The sequence below is a fragment of the Puma concolor genome, chromosome B1, assembly GCF_028749965.1.
Source record: "Puma concolor isolate L17-30 chromosome B1, mPumCon1.1.hap2, whole genome shotgun sequence".
NCBI lineage: Eukaryota > Metazoa > Chordata > Mammalia > Carnivora > Felidae > Puma > Puma concolor.
The window spans coordinates 49,558,874-49,578,793 of record NC_141670.1 but is presented as its reverse complement, the minus strand read 5'-3'; the positions used below and the strand labels follow the sequence as shown (position 1 = coordinate 49,578,793).

General features: G+C 42.0%; 1 protein-coding gene across 3 annotated transcripts in view; it reads left to right on the top strand.

The window, feature by feature from the left end:
* The window catches only part of CCDC25 (coiled-coil domain containing 25), a 42,078-nt gene extending 23,833 nt beyond the window's left edge, over positions 1 to 18,245 (top strand). For all 3 annotated transcript variants that reach the window (XM_086703754.1, XM_025921504.2, XM_086703753.1), the window contains 4 exons: positions 848 to 951; positions 1,391 to 1,593; positions 10,000 to 10,045; positions 14,943 to 18,245. In XM_086703754.1, coding sequence (XP_086559880.1) covers positions 848 to 951; positions 1,391 to 1,593; positions 10,000 to 10,045; positions 14,943 to 14,972 — 383 coding nt within the window. In that variant the 3' untranslated portion in view covers positions 14,973 to 18,245. The remainder of the gene's footprint in view (positions 1 to 847; positions 952 to 1,390; positions 1,594 to 9,999; positions 10,046 to 14,942) is intronic.
* Positions 18,246 to 19,920: the final 1,675 nt, after the last annotated feature.

Genomic DNA, 19,920 nt, shown 5'->3' with positions numbered 1-19,920 from the left:
ATGGATAGAATACTGTTATTTGATACACAGCCCACATGTAGGTTTTTCCAGTTCTCCCACTATGGTCCCTTTATAGCATTTTTTTTTTTTTTTTCTGATGCAGGATTATGTGTTATAGTTCCTCACCATGTGTCTAGTCTCTTTTTATCTAAAGGCACTACTTTGTCTTTCAAGACATTGACACCTTGAGTGGAGACCAGTTGTAAACTATCTTGTGATTTGGGTTGGTCTGATTCTTCCACTTGAGCAAGAGTGCATGCATTGCACTCTTCCACAGCATCTGTGCTTTTATTACTTTGATATGTTTTCTTTGGTAACAGAGTTGCCACTGCTAAAAGAAATTAAAAAAACAAAACAAAAAACACCTCTACTGAACCAGTCCAGTTTCCTCATGTTTCACATGGGATTCTGGGAGCTGTGGGGACTTTCCCTGAGTGACATAGCTGATCATGGTGGTGCAGGTCCCTTAAATCCCAGACCTTGGCCTTTTGCTTTATCTTGCTGTTTAGCCTTTATTGGATCAAGGACTCCTTTGAGGAAACCTATTCGATCCTTTTCGCTGTAAAAAAAAAAAAAAAATGCATATCATAAACTTTGCATCCAATATTAGGGAGTCTCAGAAGTCCCTGCTTTCCTTCCTAATACTTTTGCTTGAATTGTGTTGTTCACCTTTGCCATTTGCCATTTGTGGGTGGGTTTAAAAAAAAAAAAGCGTTCTGTGGTTTGAATCACTCGATGGCTATTTATGCAAAGCCTTTTCCTCTGTTGGATTTTGGTAATTTGCCAGTGGGTGAGGGCAAATTGCTTAGTGTCCTGCACGCATGTTGAAGACAGTCTCTCTTGGCAGGCTGCAAGATGAACAATGTGAATGTGGTGTATACACCGTGGTCTAACCTGAAGAAAACAGCTGACATGGATGTGGGACAGATAGGCTTTCACAGACAGAAGGATGTAAGTGTTGTTTGCCACCAGAGGACACGGAGTGGAGTCCTGGTCTTTTCTGTCTAACACTTTCATTGTCAAAGGCTCAGCATGATGTATGTTTTCTAAGTCCCTCTCAGCTGCATTGCTCAGCCCCTAGACAGCGACTCCTTTGTTCTGGAGGGGAAAACGTATGATTAAGATTTCAGTTTTGGGGGTGCCTGGGTGGCTCCATCAGTTAAGTATCTGACTTTGACTCAGGTCACAATCTTGCAGTTCATGGGTTCAAGCCCCATGTTGGATTCTGTGATGACAGCTCAGAGTCTGGAGCCTGCTTCAGAATCTGACTCCCTCTCTGCCCGTCCCCCGCTCACCCTCTGTCTCCTCTCTCAAAAACATGAATAAATGTTAAAAAAAAATAAAAAATTAAAAAAAAAAGATTTCAGTTTTGTTCCCCCCTTTCTCAAAGGTGAAAATTGTGACAGTGGAGAAGAAAGTGAATGAGATCCTGAACCGATTAGAAAAGACCAGAATGGAGCGGTTTCCAGATCTAGCAGCAGAGAAGGAATGCAGAGACCGAGAAGAGAGGAATGAGAAAAAAGCCCAAATTCAGGAAATGAAAAGGAGAGAGAAGGAAGAGATGAAGAAGAAGCGAGAAATGGATGAACTTAGGTATGTCTGAGCTACGGTATTGGTGTTGACCTTGGAGATTCCTCACTGCTGATTTTCACCAGGGACCAACCTGAAGGAAGTATATACTGGTGGAGAGAGGGACATAGGACAAGCTCAGGGCCTTAAACAGCTTAGAAAAAGGTAGTTATGCGGTTGCGTTGGTCAAATGACATGCTTTTATAGGGGCAGGATATGAGAGCATGTGAAATAAAGTAGCTGGTTTTATTCTTAGATAAACTGTCATAGGTTATCTTTAGAGTTTGGTTTGTAAGCATCTTCAGGAGAAGAAAATATGCTATATTAATGGATTAACATCGATTAGTATGATATTTGAATAAGGTTGTCTTAGCTCCAAAGACCAGTGCCTAAAATCTGTTTTTAGAACCGTTTTTGTTAATATTTTGAAAGTTTGAAGTAATTAATGTCATGAGGCCTATCGCAAAACACTCCATTTTAAAATAGTAAACAGGAGGGGGGCCTGGCTGGCTCAGTCAGTAGAGTGTGTGACTCTCTCTTAGGATTGTGAGTTCAGTCTTGACGTTGGGCATGGAACCTACTTAGAAAAATAAAAATTTTTAAAAATAAGTGAAATGAAAACATAAGACCAAGGGGGAGAGGAAGGAAAAAAAAAAAAGGGAGGGAGCCAAACCATAAGAGACTCCTAAAACACTGAGAATAAACTGAGGGTTGATGGGTGCTGGGAGGGAGGGAAAGGTGAGTGATAGGCATTGAGGAGGGCACCTATTGGGATGAGCACTGGGTGTTGTATGGAAACCAATTTGACAATAAATTTCATACTAAAAAAATAGGAAAAAAAAGATACATGACAGTATGAATAAAAAGGCTGGTGGTTGATAAATCAAAAAAAAATTTTTAAATAAAAATAAGTAAAATGATGAATCATAGTTAAAATACAATTTGGGTCCTGAAATACTAGTGTATAAGAATACTGACCGTATTAGTTTTCTGTGGCTACTGTAACACATTATCACAAATTTAGTGTCTTCAAACAACATAGATTTATTATCTTACAGTTCCACCTATCCGTACATTAGAAGTCCAACATGGTTCTCACTGGGCTAAAAGGAAGGTGTTAGCAGGGCTGTGTTCCTTCCTGGAACTCTAGGGGAGAATCTGTTTCCTCTTCTAGCTCCTAGATGCCATCCACATTCCTTGGCTTGTGGCGCCTTCCTCCATCGTCAAAACTGGCAATCTGGCATCTCTTACACCCTCCTTCCAAAGTCACAGCCCCCTCTTCGACCTTCTCTGCTTTTGAGGACCAGGGTGATGACATTGGGCCCACCCAGACAATCCACAACCTCTCCAATATAAGATCCTTAACCCAACCACATCTGCAAAGTCCCTTTTGCCAGATGAAGTTACATATTTGCAGGTTCTGGATATTGGGATGTAGACATCTTTGAGTAGGATCATTATTCTCCCTACCACTGGGTATGTTGTGCTATACCTGAGGAGGCTCTTAGGTTTTCTTTGTCGAAGAAGGAATCTAGTCCTGCAACTTCTACTTATAGAATTTCTAGATTTTCCCACATTTTTCCATAGATATCATTTGTGTAAATGTAACAAAAAGAAATTGGGAGAGATGTATTGCTGTGCCTTTGGAAATGGCATAGGATCAAAATGAGCTGTCTTGCCACATGCTGACTTGATTTCCATAGAATACACTGGATTATTAGAAAGATTGTTGGGTCAGAATGCAGGTATTGTGATCAAGTACTGGTATTAGTTATCTGCATTCATGTATTCCTGTTGGGGGTTCTGCTAAAACAGGATAAGTGGCCTCATTTAAAATATAATATTCAGGGGCGCCTGGGTGGCGCAGTCGGTTAAGCGTCCGACTTCAGCCAGGTCACGATCTCATCGTCTGTGAGTTCGAGCCCCGCGTCGGGCTCTGGGCTGATGGCTCAGAGCCTGGAGCCTGTTTCTGATTCTGTGTCTCCCTCTCTCTCTGCCCCTCCCCTGTTCATGCTCTGTCTCTCTCTGTCCCAAAAATAAATAAACGTTGAAAAAAAAAAAAAAAATTAAAAAAAAAAAAAAAGGTATTAAAAAAAAAAAATAAATTAAATTAAATTAAATAAAATATAATATTCAAATGGAGAACTCCAGAAGTGTTATCTTGAGTTATAATCTGCTAACATGAGGTAAACAAATGCACAGATTTCTTTTGACCTAGATTGTGAGTCTGCTTTGTGTTGTGAGTGAAAGAAAAATTATCAACTTGATCAGTGCAGTAAAATGTGTGTAATTTTGAGCAGTGTGGGATTGAGAGTAGCTTACTCATTTTTGTTTTTAGTGTGGAGTGGAGGAAAGATCGAAAACATGCCTTCTTGTGCCCTTTACAAACCTAACAATTTTGTTTAGAAACCTGATATGTTAGGCATAATAATATCACTTAATGTACTTGAAAACTTAATAAGAGGGGCACCTGGGTGGCTCAGTCACTTGAGCGTCCAATTCTTGGTTTCAGTTCTGATCATGATTCCAGGGTGGTGGGATCAAGCCCTGTGTCTGGCTCCATGCTAAGCGTGGAGCCTGCTTAAGATCCTCCCTCCCTCCCTCCCTCCCTCTCTCTTTCCCCCTCTCCCTCTCTCTCTCTCTCTCTCCCTCTCCCTCTGCCTCCCCCTCCCCCTCCCCCTCCCCCTCCCCCTCCCCCTCCCCCTCTCCCTCTCCCTCTCCCTCTCCCTCTCCCTCTTTCTCCCTGTCTCTCCCTCTCTCCCTCTCCATCTCTCTCTCTCTCTCTGCCCTGCTTGCACACACACATTCTCTCTAAAATAAAAAATAATAATAGTTTTTTTAAAAACCTTAAAAACTTAAGAATAGGGGCGCCTGGGTGGCGCAGTCAGTTAAGCGTCCGACTTCAGCCAGGTCACGATCTCACCGTCTGTGAGTTCGAGCCCTGCGTCGGGCTCTGGGCTGATGGCTCAGAGCCTGGAGCCTGTTTCTGATTCTGTGTCTCCCTCTCTCTCTGCCCCTCCCCCGTTCATGCTCTGTCTCTCTCTGTCCCAAAAATAAATAAACGTTGAAAAAAAAAAAAAATTTAAAAAAAAAAAAAAAAACTTAAGAATAGCTAACATTTTTGGACACTTGTCATCTTCCAAACACTGTACTTGGTTTACCTGTGTGATCTCATTTAATCCTAGCAATAGCCATGCAAGTCAAATATTGTTATTGGTGTTTTCTAGAAGGGCAAACTGAACCTAAAAAGCAGGTAAGTAACTCACCCAAAGTCACATAACTAATCTGATTCTCAAGTTCGTACACAATATTACCACACTTTTCTGCCTCGTTCAGTCTATTCAGTATTAAAGTAAAATTTTACTATAAATCAAGTAACTTACGGCAATTTGTCTTAAAATACATTACATTTTTGTTTCAAATTAAGCTGTGTACTAGTAAAATTTAGGGAATTTTGTATGTTTGATTTTACTAGTTTAAATTAAAACACAATGTTCATATCTCAAATTTTCTTTTATTGTTTCAACAACACAAAACATTTAAATAAGCTGAGGGGGAAAATTCTCATTGTTGTTGAATGAAATTTTTGCTTCAAGAGCAAATTTAATCAGTCTCATTTTCTTTCTTTTTTTAAAAATGTTGATTTATTTATTTGAGAGAGAGCACACGTGTGAGCAGGGGAGGGGCAGAGAGAGAGGGAAAGAGAGAGAATCCCCACAGAGCCAGATGTAGGGCTTGATCCCACCAACCATGGGATCATGACCTGAGCCAAAATCAAGAGTTCGACGCTTAACCAACTGAGCCACCCAGGTGCTCCTAATCAGTCCTATTTTCTAAGCTGTCCCTAGTCACTTGTATTTTTTCCATTTGTTTTCTCAGACACAAATTTTTATCCTCTTATCACTCTGGTAACATATATATCAAAAGGAAAATGTAAGTGGAATAAATGGAAAAATCACTTTTCTATTCCGTGTTTTTCTACTTCGTCCCTACCACTTTCTTTTTTTTTTATTTTTTTTTTTAATTTTTTTTTTTTTCAACATTTATTTATTTTTTGGGACAGAGAGAGACAGAGCATGAACGGGTGAGGGGCAGAGAGAGAGGGAGACACAGAATCGGAAACAGGCTCCAGGCTCTGAGCCATCAGCCCAGAGCCCGACACGGGGCTCGAACTCACGGACCGCGAGATCGTGACCTGGCTGAAGTCGGACGCTTAACCGACTGCACCACCCAGGCGCCCCTACCACTTTCTTTTTAATACACTTTCACGGATCTCAGGAAACCAAAAGACCCCACTTTTTTGGTGTTCATTTCTGTGAAACTGACGCCACAAAACTGACTTGCTTTCACAAGCTGCCGAAGGTAGCAGGATGCGGGGCAGAGCTGCGGTGCTAGGGACTGACGCGGTGACCTAGCACGTGTTGGCTTGGCAGGCTCACCGCTGCCGTCTGGGTGCCGTGTTCCGCAGCTTTGGCGAGATCCCAGCAGCGAGCTCCGCGCTTCTGAGCTGTTTTAGAATCTTTTCTCACATCCATAGGGCTTCGTACGTCACTTTAATTTTGGTCTTTGACTCTTCCACCTGAGAGGTCAAATGCTGTGCCTACAGAAGCTTCTCATTCCAAAGTCTTTCTCTTGGCTTTCTGACAGCGAAAATTTTATTATTAAGTTTCACCAGCAGTTGGTTCTTTTATTTGGAACATCTGGTAGGGAATGTCCACTTTAGTTGCTCTGATTGCTTAAGAAATTGACTTTTGAATCTGCAGGGGATTCTACAGAGAAGCCAGGAAGCTATTCTTATCTTGGAAGCTATCCCCAGTGCTTCCAGATGGTTTCAGTGAAGAAACACTCAACAGCCTCACATCCACAGATCTCCAGCTTCCTTCCAATTCTGAAACCATTATTTAGACTCTGGTCTCCTTTACCCTCTCAGCTTTTTGAACAAGAATGGCAATGGAAAAAAAAAAGTGGATCAAATTGCCATTGCATTATCCCAAGTTCTTTGAGCTCTAGGCAGGATCTTATCCATCAGCCTTCAGCTCAGCAGTGAACAAGGCAAAGCCTACCACACAGAAGGCACTGACTTCCTTTTCAGAGGCACAACAGTAGCCCCTGGAGACAACTCCATCTTGTTCTTGTAGATGGAGCCCTTTCCTCCTTGTCCTCAGTGTGCAGAAATTGTAATGATCTGGTAATGTACATAAGTCTCCATAAAGACCATCCTCTCAGGTAGATTTTAGAAATATTTGGGTTGTTGGGAGGGTAGTATATTAACACCCTCTGTTAACCATTTTGTAAAAATTCCCCTTCCTTAGACTTTGTGTTAATTCTGACTTACCACCTTATTCGTTAGCTCCTTAGACAGTTTCTGTAGCTCACACATGCCCTGTCAGGCTAGGATCTAATGGGGTTCTAGTTTAGAGATTCTTTGCATAGAGTTAGGTGTAGGGAGGAATCCTCACGTGTTATTTTCTTTCCATGACTGCTACCTTACAAGCCATACATAGAGTAAGAGAAAATAACAGGAGAGACTCCACACAGGTTTTCAAAGTAGTTGGAGTCTTAGAAGTGACCTTGGCTTGGAGAGTGAGAGAAGGAGAACAGCTTCTACTCGGTCTACCTTTGGTTTTAGTGAGCAGGCATTTGGAGAAAACCTTTAAGCAGGTTACCTGGGAGTCTCCCAGTAGACACCATCATTTATTGGCATATACTAGGGAAGAGTATCCATGGCTGTCTTCAGTGTGTCTTCAGTGTGTCCAGTGGTTTCATCTCCATAGCTGAACTTGTTGTCACATCCAAGTAAAAGCTTACCTACTCCATTTCAGTCTTGTGTTCACTTCTTTGGCCTTTGTGGTAGTGTGACAAACACTATTAACATCAAGACCAGGTTCCACCATGTGGATATTGAAGCCAGAAGAAATAAATAATGGAGAAATGTAGCTAACAGAGGGTAAGTGAGTAACAAATCAGAAAGGAAAAAGATAGGGACTATGGCTACCTGAGATAGAGATTTTTCAAAATTGGGAGCCTAGAAGGTTGAAATTTGAACCCAAGTATGATAAAGGTTTATGTTTTGGAAATCTTGCTTTGCTGACCAGATTGGGAAGGGAACCAGGTAGGTGTGGCGAGGCCAGCTAGCAAGCTCGAGCAGTCGTCCACACAACAGATGTTGGTAGCTTGAAATAGGGTGGTGATGTGGAGGTGGAGAGAAGTGGACCAGGGAGAAGTAACTTTGTAGATAAAATCACAAGATTTGAAGATAGTTCAGATTGAGGGTGTGGGAGGCAGAGAAAAAGAATGGCTCCTGGGTTTCTGGTCTATGAAATGGAATGGATAGTGATACAGTTCTTTGAGCTAGGGAGTCCTGGAAAAGAACGAAACTTTTTGGTAGTGGGGTGACCATGAGTTGCACAGGGACATATGAATCTGAAAATACCTTTGAGGTACCCAAAAAAGTGTCAGGCCATTGGATGGGTGGGATGGAGCTCAGAGGAGGGGCCCTCAGACCCATTGGTTCTGGAACCTGGCTTGTGAGTACTCATCGTCATTTTAACCTCCACAGGTGGTTTAACAGGGCAGCCATGATTGAGATTTCCTGCCCTGCCCACTCTTCTCAGCATACCTTTCATGTAGTGTATGGATCTCACCTACTTATTTCTTCCAGACACCACTTTGTCTGACATCCTTCACCTGATCTGTCTCCAGTTATCTCCCAGATGGTTGTCTCTAACTGTGACATTTCTTCTCTCCAGTTCTCAGTTTTCAGTTTCTACAGTTCACATCTACTTGGATATCTCTCAGCTGTGGCGTTACTTTCTTCAGATTGCCCAAGCTAGAAACCTTGATGTCATCCTTGATTCTCTGAGCTTTATCCCTTCTTACCAGGACAGCTGCTAACAGCATGGACTCGTGTCCTCAGGTGGGGACGTTGCAGCAGCCTGGAGCATGATGGCAAGAGTGTGAGCTCAGGAGTCTGATGTGGGTGCAAAAGCCTGCTTCTCCACTAGTTGGTTAGCAGGGAGACTTTGGACAGCTTCCTTAACTTCCCTGACTCTGCCTCCTGTATGTTCATTTTTTTTTTTTTTTTCATTTCAAATTTTTAAATTCCAGTTAACATGTAGTGTAATTTTGGTTTCAGGAGTAGAATTTAGTGATTCATCCCTTAAATACAATACCCAGTGTTCATCACAAGTGCCGTCTTTAGTACCCATCACCCATTTAGCCCATCCCTCACCCACCTCCCTCCAGCAACCCTCAGTTCTCCATATTTAATCATCTCTCGTGGTTTGTTTCCTTCTTTTTTTTACCCCCTTTCCATATGCTCATTTGTTTTGTTTCTTAAATTCCACATGAGTGAAATCATAGGGTATTCAGTAGGCATAGTACTATCAATTGCCTTATAAGGTGGTTGGGGTTAGCAGTAATTTTTGAAGCATATAACACAGATTCTAGCAAATAAAGAATACTTGGTAAATGGTAAATACTGTTATTATTAACTAATCTCCTTGCCTTTATTTCCCTTCTCCCTCTCTTCTGTCTACTACAGATTACCCTTTTTAAAACACTGGTATTATGTGGTCTCACTTTCCTTTGTCTCTTTGTGTATTTTTAATTGAACTTTTTGTATAGCTATGGCTTGAATAGGCCTTATCTCCCTTCCTGGTAAGCTCTTTGGGGGCAAGGCTTTGGCTTATTCATCATTTTCTGTTTTCTTCCTGTCCTATCCTCCACCCAGGCTTAGCATAGGGCTTTATACATCACGGATATTTACTAAATGCCTGTTGAATCTCTTATGTCTCTTCTCTACTCCCATCTTATATTGTGGCTTCTTGCTGTTCACATTGTGTTAACTCACTCAATTAGAACAACATAATTGGGCCCTACACATCCAGCCTAATTCCCTACTTGGCCTTCAGACTCCACTTGAATTGGTTTGAAATGTCATTATAAACACCAACTCTTTGTCTTTGCCCCTACCATTCTCTGCGTCTGCCTCCCTCACTGATCCCACATATTTATTAGGCTCCCTTTGGGTTCTGCCTCATCTGAGGAGAGGGCCCCAGCAGCCCTGCCCACGCTGATGCATTTCCGCTTGAATTCCTGTAGCATCTGCAACCTGGGCAGTATGCCCCGACTAGGAATCCGATCTGCTCTTGGCTGTAGATGGATTTCCTCATCTGAATAATGCCACCTACCTCCCAGTCATTGTGGAGATGACATGAGTCTGAGGAAGCACTTTGTAAACTATAAAGCACTGGGCACATCTTATTTACTGTTCAGAGATCTCTGCCTCTTTTCTGTTGCACTCTCCTTGAGGGCAGTGATTATATTTTCTTCCAAAAAGACCCTCAACAGTGCTGGATGCATGGTATATGTTCATGAAATACTTGTTGGCTGGATAACCTGATTGCAAATGTGTGTTTCTTCTTCTAGGAGCTATTCGTCGCTAATGAAAGTTGAGAATATGTCTTCAAATCAGGTATGTTCAAGTTATTTGCTCTAATGTTGTGCCTTAAAATAATTAAGAGTTTTTAATAATTGAGTTACTAGCCAATACCGACTCGTGTGTTGCTGATGGCTTGACATGATTCGGTAACCATCGTACACTCAAGTGGATTCTATGAGGCATCGCCCCTCCTTCCCTGTGGACTTGCTCGTGTATTTAAAGTAGGTCACCTCATGGAAAGAGATTGTTGTACGTTGTTGTGAAGTGTGGTCTGATAGTACTTCCTAAGATAAAAAGCAATGATGATCCATATTACAGTACTGAAAGAATCTTCTTAGCATCAGCACCTAATTATTTTCTTAGAACTATGTCAGAGACTTCTTGTCCATGAGTACTATCTTCCCCGAATTTATTTTCAAGTGACTGGCAATAGCACAGTTTAGCTATCACTTAACAATCTGCAGAAGATTGAAACTGGGTGGATATATTTGCTATATTGCGTATTTTATAGTGTAGTTTACAAATACAGTTGACCCTTGAACAATATGGGGGGTTAGGTACCCCAACCCCTTACGCAGTTGAAAATCTGCATATAACTTTTGACTCTCCCAGAACTTAACTACTGGTAGCCTACTATTGACCACAAGCTTTACCGTAACATAAACAGTCAATTTAACACTTGCCCCCTTTTTTTTTAGTTTATTTATTTTTGAGAGAGAGAAAGAGGGAGCATGAGTGAGCAAGGGAGGGGCAGAGAGAGAGAGAATATCCCAAGCAGGCTCCACACTGTTAGTGCAGAGCCCGATGCGGGGCTTGAGCTCACACACCAAGAGTTCTTGACCTGAGCCAAAATCAAGAGTTGGATGCTTAACTGACTGAGCCACCAGGCGCCCCAATTAACACATATCTTATGTTATACATATTATGTACTGTATTCATACAATAAAGGAAGCTAGAGACAAGAATATAAAATCATAAGAAAAAGTTTATACATTTACAGTGCTGTACTGTATTTATTGAAAAAGATCTGTAAAAGTGGACCTGTGTGGTTCAAAACCATGTTTTTCAAGGATCAACTATATATGCTTTAGATCTGTGTTGTGTAGGATACTAGGCACTAATTACATGTGGCTATTTAAATTTCATTAAAATTTAATTTAATTTAAAAACTCAGTTCCTCAGTCATACTAGCCACATATGGCTAGTGGTTACCATATTGGATGGTGCAGAAATAGAACATTTCCATCATCACAGAAAATACTGTTAAGCAGTATTGCTTCAGATGCTTAGAAATAATTAATAGAATGTAAGATCCCTTAAAGGTCATCTAGTCAAACCCCATATTTAGTTCATAAATTGGAATTGTTAGTAGGACTTTACACCTTGTTCATATCTGGATGTCCTTCTAAAAATGAGTAAGAACAATATTCTTATTCATGTCTCTGTGAAGAACTAAATTTATGAGGCTTCTTTGTGAGTCAGAGATGTAGCTTTGTACTTTATCCTGAAACATTCCAGGGTAGCATTATGTAATTAAATACAGCCTTGAATTTGAAGTTTAGAGCCTTAAACTGTCATTTACTAATTGGATAAGCCTAATGAAGTGATGTAACCTCTCTGAGGGAGATTTCATCAGCAGTGGAAGAGACCTGTTACTTCATGGGTCTGCACTAAAATTTAAACAAGGACATATATATGAAAGTTCTTCCTTAGTCTATGAATATAAATGGTCATTGTTATTTTTTATTTTTTATTATTTTTTGAGAGAGATACTGCATGAGCGGGGGAGGGAAGGAGGAAGAGGGAGAGAGAATCTTCAGCAGGCTTCATGCACCAGCATGGAGCCCGATGTGGGGGTCTATTTCAGAATCGTGAGATCAGGACCTGAGCCAAAATCAAGAGTTGGACACTTAACCAACTGAGCCACCCAGGCACCCCAGTCATTGTTATTTCTTACTGATAGAGTCCTTAGTTGCTCTTTTCCCACACAGTATCAGGATTAATGACGATGAGATGTATTTAATCGCTTCTGGAAACTACTCTTAGATTTCTTGGAACTCTTAAAACAGCTTAATAGTCAAACAAGTCTTTAACGTACCCTAAATCTAATGTCTTTGTTTTGTGCTTACTGTTGTTTATCAAAATGTTCTGTTATTTAGAGACTACGCCAGCAGAAATCTGGCACCTATATAATGTTATGTACGACATTAGGCATTTTCATTTCCATCATTGTTGATTTTTAAAGTTTGAGCGTTCTGGAATTAATACACACAGACAAATATACATACATATATCCATACACACACACACATGTGATCTGATCAGTGACAGATGTTAAAAGTTCCAGGATTAGCAAGTCAGATTTGTAGAACAAAGGATCACGAACTCTTCTACCTTTCCCCTTCCCTCTGTTGCTTGTTCCTCTGTCCCTGAGTTCCAGGTTTCAATCAGATTCACATTTCCAAGGAAGTTTTTGCACTGGGTATTTTTATTCTCTCTTGCAGTGGAAGGACTCTTACAGCTTTCCCCCAGATTTCAAAAGAATAGGTTTTAATTCTCCTTGTAACTTTCTGCTGTTGAGGGGATTACAGACCTTTTATGATCTAATTTGGCTGCACACTCAGTTGATTTTCAGTTAAAGCCTAGTGTTTATATAAGATAGGACTTGATTTTTTTTTTTTTTTTTTTTTTTTTTGAGAGAGAGAGCACGAGCTGGGGAGAGGGCAAAGGGAAAGGGAGAGAGGAAGAGAGAATCTTAAGCAAGAACCATGCTCAGTGCAGAGCCCATTGCTGAGTTTGATCTCACGACTCGGGGATCATGACCTGAGCTGAAATCAAGAGTCAGACGCTCAGCCGACTGAGCCAGCCAGGCGCTCATAGGACTTGATTTTTAATTAAGCTCATATAAATTTATCAGGAAAAATATTAGTCTTCCACTCTGAAGTTGGTTTTAATTTTGAGCTTTTGTTCTATTTAGAATAATTCTTTTCAATCTGTAATTTCTACCTAGCCTTTCTAAATTTGGTGCCAATAAACAGTTAACTTTCAATTCAGTTTTATTTGCTTATCACTTTATAGGTGGATGACAGGATACCTGTTTTGCTACATTGAAAAACATATTCGGGCGCCTGGGTGGCTCGTTGGTTAAGTATCTGACTCTTGATTTTAGCTTAGGTCATTATCTCACAATTTGTGAGATCGAGCCCCGAGTTGGGCTCTGTGCTGGCCGCTGGCAGCATGGGGCCTGCTTGGGATTCTCTCTCTGCCCCTCCCCCACTCACACTTGCCACATGCTTGCTCTCTCTCAAAATAGATAAACTTTAAAAAAAAAAAAAAAAAAAGGAAAAACATATTGACTCTTAAAGGGAATCTTAAATGTAAAAATTGTCCAAATAAAGTCTTGGTCTCAGACATCTATTTAAAAGTTACTGTAGGGGCGCCTGGGTGGCGCAGTCGGTTAAGCGTCCGACTTCAGCCAGGTCACGATCTCACGGTCCGTGAGTTCGAGCCCCGCGTCAGGCTCTGGGCTGATGGCTCGGAGCCTGGAGCCTGTTTCCGATTCTGTGTCTCCCTCTCTCTCTGCCCCTCCCCCGTTCATGCTCTGTCTCTGTCTGTCTCATAAATAAATAAAAACGTTGAAAAAAAAAATAAAAAAAAAAATAATAAAAGTTACTGTAATCCCCAGATACAGATCTGCAGACACACCGGAACTCTGCGGATCTGACTCCCGGCCTTTATAGAGAGTGACACACTTTCATTGTCACCAACCCAGATTATCTTAGAGCATTTTTCCTCCTCAGTGTTCCAGATCTAATGCTGACCTTCGAGATAGATGGTGACTCTCTGAACATCTGTAATGCTGTGATTTCAGCGTCAGACTCTAGAGCAGTCACAGTTCTGGTTCTGGCATAGAGTACCAACAGGAGTTTTCTCTGGGTACAGTTATCTAAGACATTTTTACTGTGGCCTGGGTGCATTGTGCTAATTGAAGAAAAGCACAGAGGAAACTACTGAATGAAACCGGAGATCAAACCAGACTTCAGACCATTGTTTCCTGCCTATATCTCCTGTTTCCTTACCCATCTTTCATAAGAGCTATTAAGAAGGTGAAAAACATATACACCTGTAAGCCTGAGCCCTCTCCTCTTCTCTAACAGCTCGGGTATCAAACAATGGGAAAGAGAAGCTGCAACAATTGATATGTTCAGGTTGAGACATTTTCAAGCGAATGTCCCAAACTTACACTATTAGTAAACGTTGGCACCCGGAGCAGTGTTCAGGGCATGCGGTAGCTCAAAGTGGAGTCTGGCACTCTTTTGTACTTGGCCTTCAGGACTCGTGTATAAGCCACACAATAAAATCAGCGCCTTTATACTACATACCATCATGTCGGGTTTTTAATCAATAACTTGGCAGGCTAACTAACTTGGTATCCAGCCTGTGGCTTCCTAATCACTTTTCCTATTTAGAAAAAAAAAAACAAAAAACATCTTGCGATAACCTTGAGGCTCAAAATAATGGAATGTAGACCAAAGAAGGGTTTGCATACTGGCAGTATCATGGGCAGAAGGTTTGAGGCAAGATCTGTTTGGATTCATATCTTGGTGTATTTGTTGAAGGAGCAATTACGTTTTCTTCCCATCACACTTGTTATGTCCTATACGAGGTCAGTTGAGCCTTACTTCATACTTTGGAAACCGCTGGTCACTTGTCACTATGTTATTGACAACTTAGAGAATCCAGCTCTTTTAAACAGCTCCTACTTTCAGATAGAGAATTCGTGAGTGAATTTAGTGATTTTACTTTTTACTTTCTGACCGCTGCAGTTACGTGTGAGGAAGCTTATTACTTAAGACTAATTGTGTACATTTTTTAAACGGAGTTATTTATTTTGAAGGCTTTCACAGTGTCCCTTTTCTCTTTCCTACAGGACGGCAATGATTCAGATGAATTCATGTAAATGGAGGAAAGGACCTTTTAAAGATGTGAATTTAGGGACAGTTGCAGACGTTTTGATTTCATCTGTGTTCTGAGTTATAAAAAAATGAGTAAAATTCTACCTTCATTCTACACAAATATTACCAACTTCAGAGTTTAAAAAAAAAAAGTGTTTCCTTTTTTGCCAACAGAAAAGGATCAGATATTTATAATATATTTGGACTTGAAAATAGCATATAACTTTAGGAAAGTGAAAATATTTTTGCCGGAACATGTCTTAGTACCTCATGAAAGTTGGCTGCCCTTGTTCCTGGGATAGACTTTAGAATGAACCAGCTCTGAAAAGTATTTGTTACTGTGCTCTGTCCCTGAAAACAGATGTCTTGAAAGCTTTTCATGTTCTTAAAATAGCTTCTTCTGTTAAGAAGAATGTATTAGTGAGCAGTATATGCGAATGTTCCCCTCAGCCTTGATTTCCTGACTAGAAAAAAAAAGCTTATGGGTTTTGATGGTGGTGGTGATATTTTCAGAAGGTTGCTGGCTTCAGTATTCCCGTTCCATTGTGTCACCTGAGTCTCTTAGCGGAGTTGTCCTCAGCTCCCAGCTTGTCCTAACTTCTCCCTTCTGCATCCTTTCTCTGAGTGAGGGCCTCCCCCCCAGGTACCATCGTACTTAGAGAAGTAGTCAGTGTTCATCAAGGTTGGGCGTGTGGCAGTGTTTACCTGAACGCCACGTAACCCAAGCCACGTGCCTGACGACTTCCAGGCTCTGGAGCCATTTCTCAGCACTTGGGAGAAACCGGAAGGCATGCTCTGCGTCCTTTTGAAGATGTAGGTTACCTGATTTTTGTCTTGGGATGCAGCCTAAAACAAAAAGTCCGTGTTGCGGTTATGATTTTAGGAAAAAAAATTAAGCATTTCATGAGCCAGCCAAGTAATTTGTTTATTTACCTTGAAATAATATTTATTTTGATTTGTAACCCCAGAGTTCAGATTTCTCAATTGTAGACCCAGTAACTTAATATGTAACAAGACTGCTCATCTGAACCACCTCCTCTCCAGTGTGATTCCAAATAGAAGACCTATTTTTATTGCAGTCCCTGTAGGAAGAGACAAAACAAAACCATGAAAGGGGAAGAGAATAAAGTCTGCAGGTCAGGAGGCATGCAGATTCACATTTTAACCACACCCAGAGCTCTACACGCAACTTCTTTTATTCTTCACTGTATTCTAACCCAGCAAAAATTATCTCCTCCAACAAATACTCTACCTATAATAGCACTTTGGAACTATGGGTAAAACCAAAAGACTTCAGTGTTTCTATTTATCCCAAATTGGTGTGTGGAGTTGGAAACTGGAAAATTTCCCTGAGGCATAGCTCAGCCAGATTTTTGAGAGGGGGTATGGGAAATGACTCCAGAAATTAATGATCGTGTGTGTGTGTGTGTGTGTGTGTGTAATAATATTCACCCTGGGGTTCTGTGATTTTAAAAATGTAATAATAAAGAATCATTTTTTATTTGGAAGGACATTGATACATGAATTCTTAGAATCTGCTCATTATCCCCATCCCCAAGCTGGTTTGGGGGATGATCTGGCTCTAAAAAAAAATACCCTCATCCATCTGAGACTCAACATGGCAGGTTCTAGAGGGATATCTTCTTCCTCCCCCACTGTCACATGCATCTCGCACCCACACCAGATGCCCGCTGGGCCAAAGTGCATGACCTTCCCCAAACCCTCTCTGGATTGAGTGTAAGCTGATAGCGGTACCTCTTCAGTGAGCTGGCCGCCCTGCCCGGTACGGAGGCACGTCTTTCATGCTGCGGCAAACACCGAAAACGGGGACATCTTGCCTCTAGCCCCACCTGCGTCACCTCACCCTGCCACCACTTCCGAAGGACTCCTCTGTACCCCACGTCACAACAGGTGTAGGTAGGACTTTTGAAGCAGACCTCTATTTTGAGTGCAGTGTGAGAGATCCTGGGGTCCGAATTTCAAACATGTCCTAATTCTCCCCACACTGGTTTACAACGTCAAGGCCTCTCTGAATTCTCCAAGTTGGATTCCTAGCTCCCTGCCTGTGTGTGTTGGGCAGTCTTTTCCCCAGCACCCAGGATCCCAGGAAAAAACAACAACAACAAGGACATTTTCTCTTGAGGACACTGGTTCAGTGACAACAGGTCAAAATTCTGGCACTGGAGCCATCTCATTTCTTGCTATTGGCATGTTTCCTAAACTTCCTATAGGAAAATTCCCAATCGTTACTTTTATGAGCTGTGCCCTTGATCAAATCCGTGCCTCCTGAGGGCTTCTCTTATTAACTGTCTCATTTCCCCACTCACCTGTCTGTGGGTGAGGTTCACATTATTGAATTTACTTCACAAACTCTGCTCTTACTCTTACAGCTAAAGAATTTGTTTCTTATCCACCTTTGTTGACCTGGGCTCACGATCTTCTGGCAGGGGAGCTCTGTCACAGTTCCTGTGCAGGAACACGTATTTGGAAACTTCCCAAAGCACGGAAGGCTTTGACATGAGCAGAATAGGCAATAAGCATTAGCTGAGCCCCATCGGTAGCTCACGTTTATTTTGTTGTACTGTTTATGACTCTGTCTCGAAGCACGGGTTTGGGTGAGCCTTTTAACCGTTCAGTGCCAAGGTTTCCCCACTCAGGAAGGAAGGCGTCAGGAGTACGCAGAGGAGTGGAGAGAATTTAGCCCTAGCCTCCAGCTCGGAGCCAGTGCTCTCCCTCCACGTTTGCATCTGAGAGGGGAAACCCTTGTTCTCATAGAACAGGTTATGGGGAAAACTGCACAGGGTAGGGAAATAGAACACTTCTCCAGTTCTTCCTAAGCTGTGATGCCAAAGCCTGCTCTTTCTGTGTTTGGTTGGAAGTGTAGCCTGGTGAATAACAAATCCCATACTCAACATGAGTACAGTAAAGTCGGTGGGCAACCTTCTGATGTTAAAGTAGACTATGAAACAGTCTGTAACTTAATAAAATCAGAAGTGTAAAATGAGAAACTTAAATTCCAAGCTGTCAGCCTTGACCCGTGTAACTCCAGCGAGTGTGACAGCTCAGAGATGAGGAAGCCACTGCCAGTGCCCAGGCAGACTCACATTCGAGTTTCACTCCGTGACAGCTCTCTGCTCGGCACACGTGGGCCCGGCACAGGGCAAGAGACTTTATGTGCGCTGTATCATTTCACGAACGAGAAGATGCCAGCTGCATAGTCATCATGTCCCAGATGAATGATATGTAAAATTCAATAAAAGCTTATAGTTTGAGTAGAACCAAGTGTGTAGGGGATTTTACTTTTCACTTTGCTCCTCCAAGCCTCAGGCTCACTGATGGGCTCTGCATGCTTATTTTAGGCCAGTAGGAACGGGGAGGTTCCTGGCTGCCTGAAATGATGCCCTTCAAACAGTTTTGTTTCTTAGTGGGAGGAAAAGAACAAACTAGGGTGAAGGGAAGATTGCCTAGGAATCCGGGAAGAGATTCCAGGACGAGAAGTCAAAAGCCTGGAGCTCAAGGGCCATGATACTTGAGCTCTGGTACTTGAAGTTCACGACTTGATACCCCACCTGCCACAAATCCTAGGGGTCTGCTGAGATTTTGACCAGGACGAGGCTACAAATGTGAAGACTTGCTGGAATGATACCCTTGAGGAGTGGAGTGGTCCAGACCAGCGTTGTTGACAGCTGCACCCCTTCTGTGGCAGTGCTTAGTCTGTAACTGAGTGCGTTTGCAGGCAGGTATGGGGGTAGAGGGAGCCACAGAAACATTCATGTTTCTCTCCCAGCTGCAAAAGCATATTGGAATCCTTAAATGATTATTAGAAGACATTTGAGTTCTGTTTCTCACTGGTCGGGGCAATACCCACATCCATTTGGTTTTCACCTCCTTCACTATGAGAATTCTGGAGTTTTAAGGTTTTTTTTTACTTTTTTTTAATGTTTATTTTTGGGAGAGAGCATGAGTAGGGGAAGGGCAGAGAGAGAGAGAATTTAGAATCCGAACGAAGCAGGCTCCAGGCTCTGAGCACAGCCCAATGTAGGGCTTGAACTCCCAGAACCTCGAGATCATGACCTGAGCCAAAGTTGGTTGCTTAACCGACTGAGCCACCCAGGCGCCCCAAGAGGTTTAAGTTTTTGAGTAAATTAACCCATATGGGAAAGATAGGTTGAAACCAGAATTTTCATACAAAAACACGTAGAAATGAGTGCGTACCCCTGTTAGAGTCGAGGGTACACTGAAAACACAGATGCTTCTCTGACACTGTGTGTTAACCATGGTTGATCATTAGAATCTACTGCCCTCTGTTTTTCTGCCTCACATTGATTGCTCTACTGTGTCTTTCTGATTTCATGGTATCAATTACTTGAGGAACTTTCCACCTTCATGCCCGTGACTCTAGTTCTGCCCCATGGCCAGGTGAAATAAGAAACCTCCCTGCTGTTGGCACATACTGATTGGCACTGACCTGGCATTTTCTGCTTTTGTTGATGGCCAAGGAATGGAGGCCAAGGGAAATGAAGGCTCACCCTTGAAATCTTATGTAGCTTTTACTCGTTCCCAAACCTGGTGCGTGGGTGTCAATATTTAAGGCTGGGGGGGAAAAAAACCCAACTCTCCCAAGTCAGTATGCGTTTTCATTCCCATGTCAACCCCTCCTGTAACCACTGCAGTAAAAATACAAGACTAATGGCCTGACATTTCACATCCTGCCTAGATGAACCCTTCGCTGCCCGCACTCCTGCTGGTATTTTGGTTTCTGCCTCAGCAGTTTGCCCTGCATAGAGGAGGCTAACATTTGCTTAAGACTTCTGGGATATGCTTATGAGAATAGGATCTTTCAGGTTTTAAAGGCTGGTCTGTTATCCTTGAACCTTTTTGGCTTCTTGGCCAAATCCAGGGTCAACGGGTCAAAATTACAGACTGAAAAAGGTAAAGAGAAAAACAGTGTTA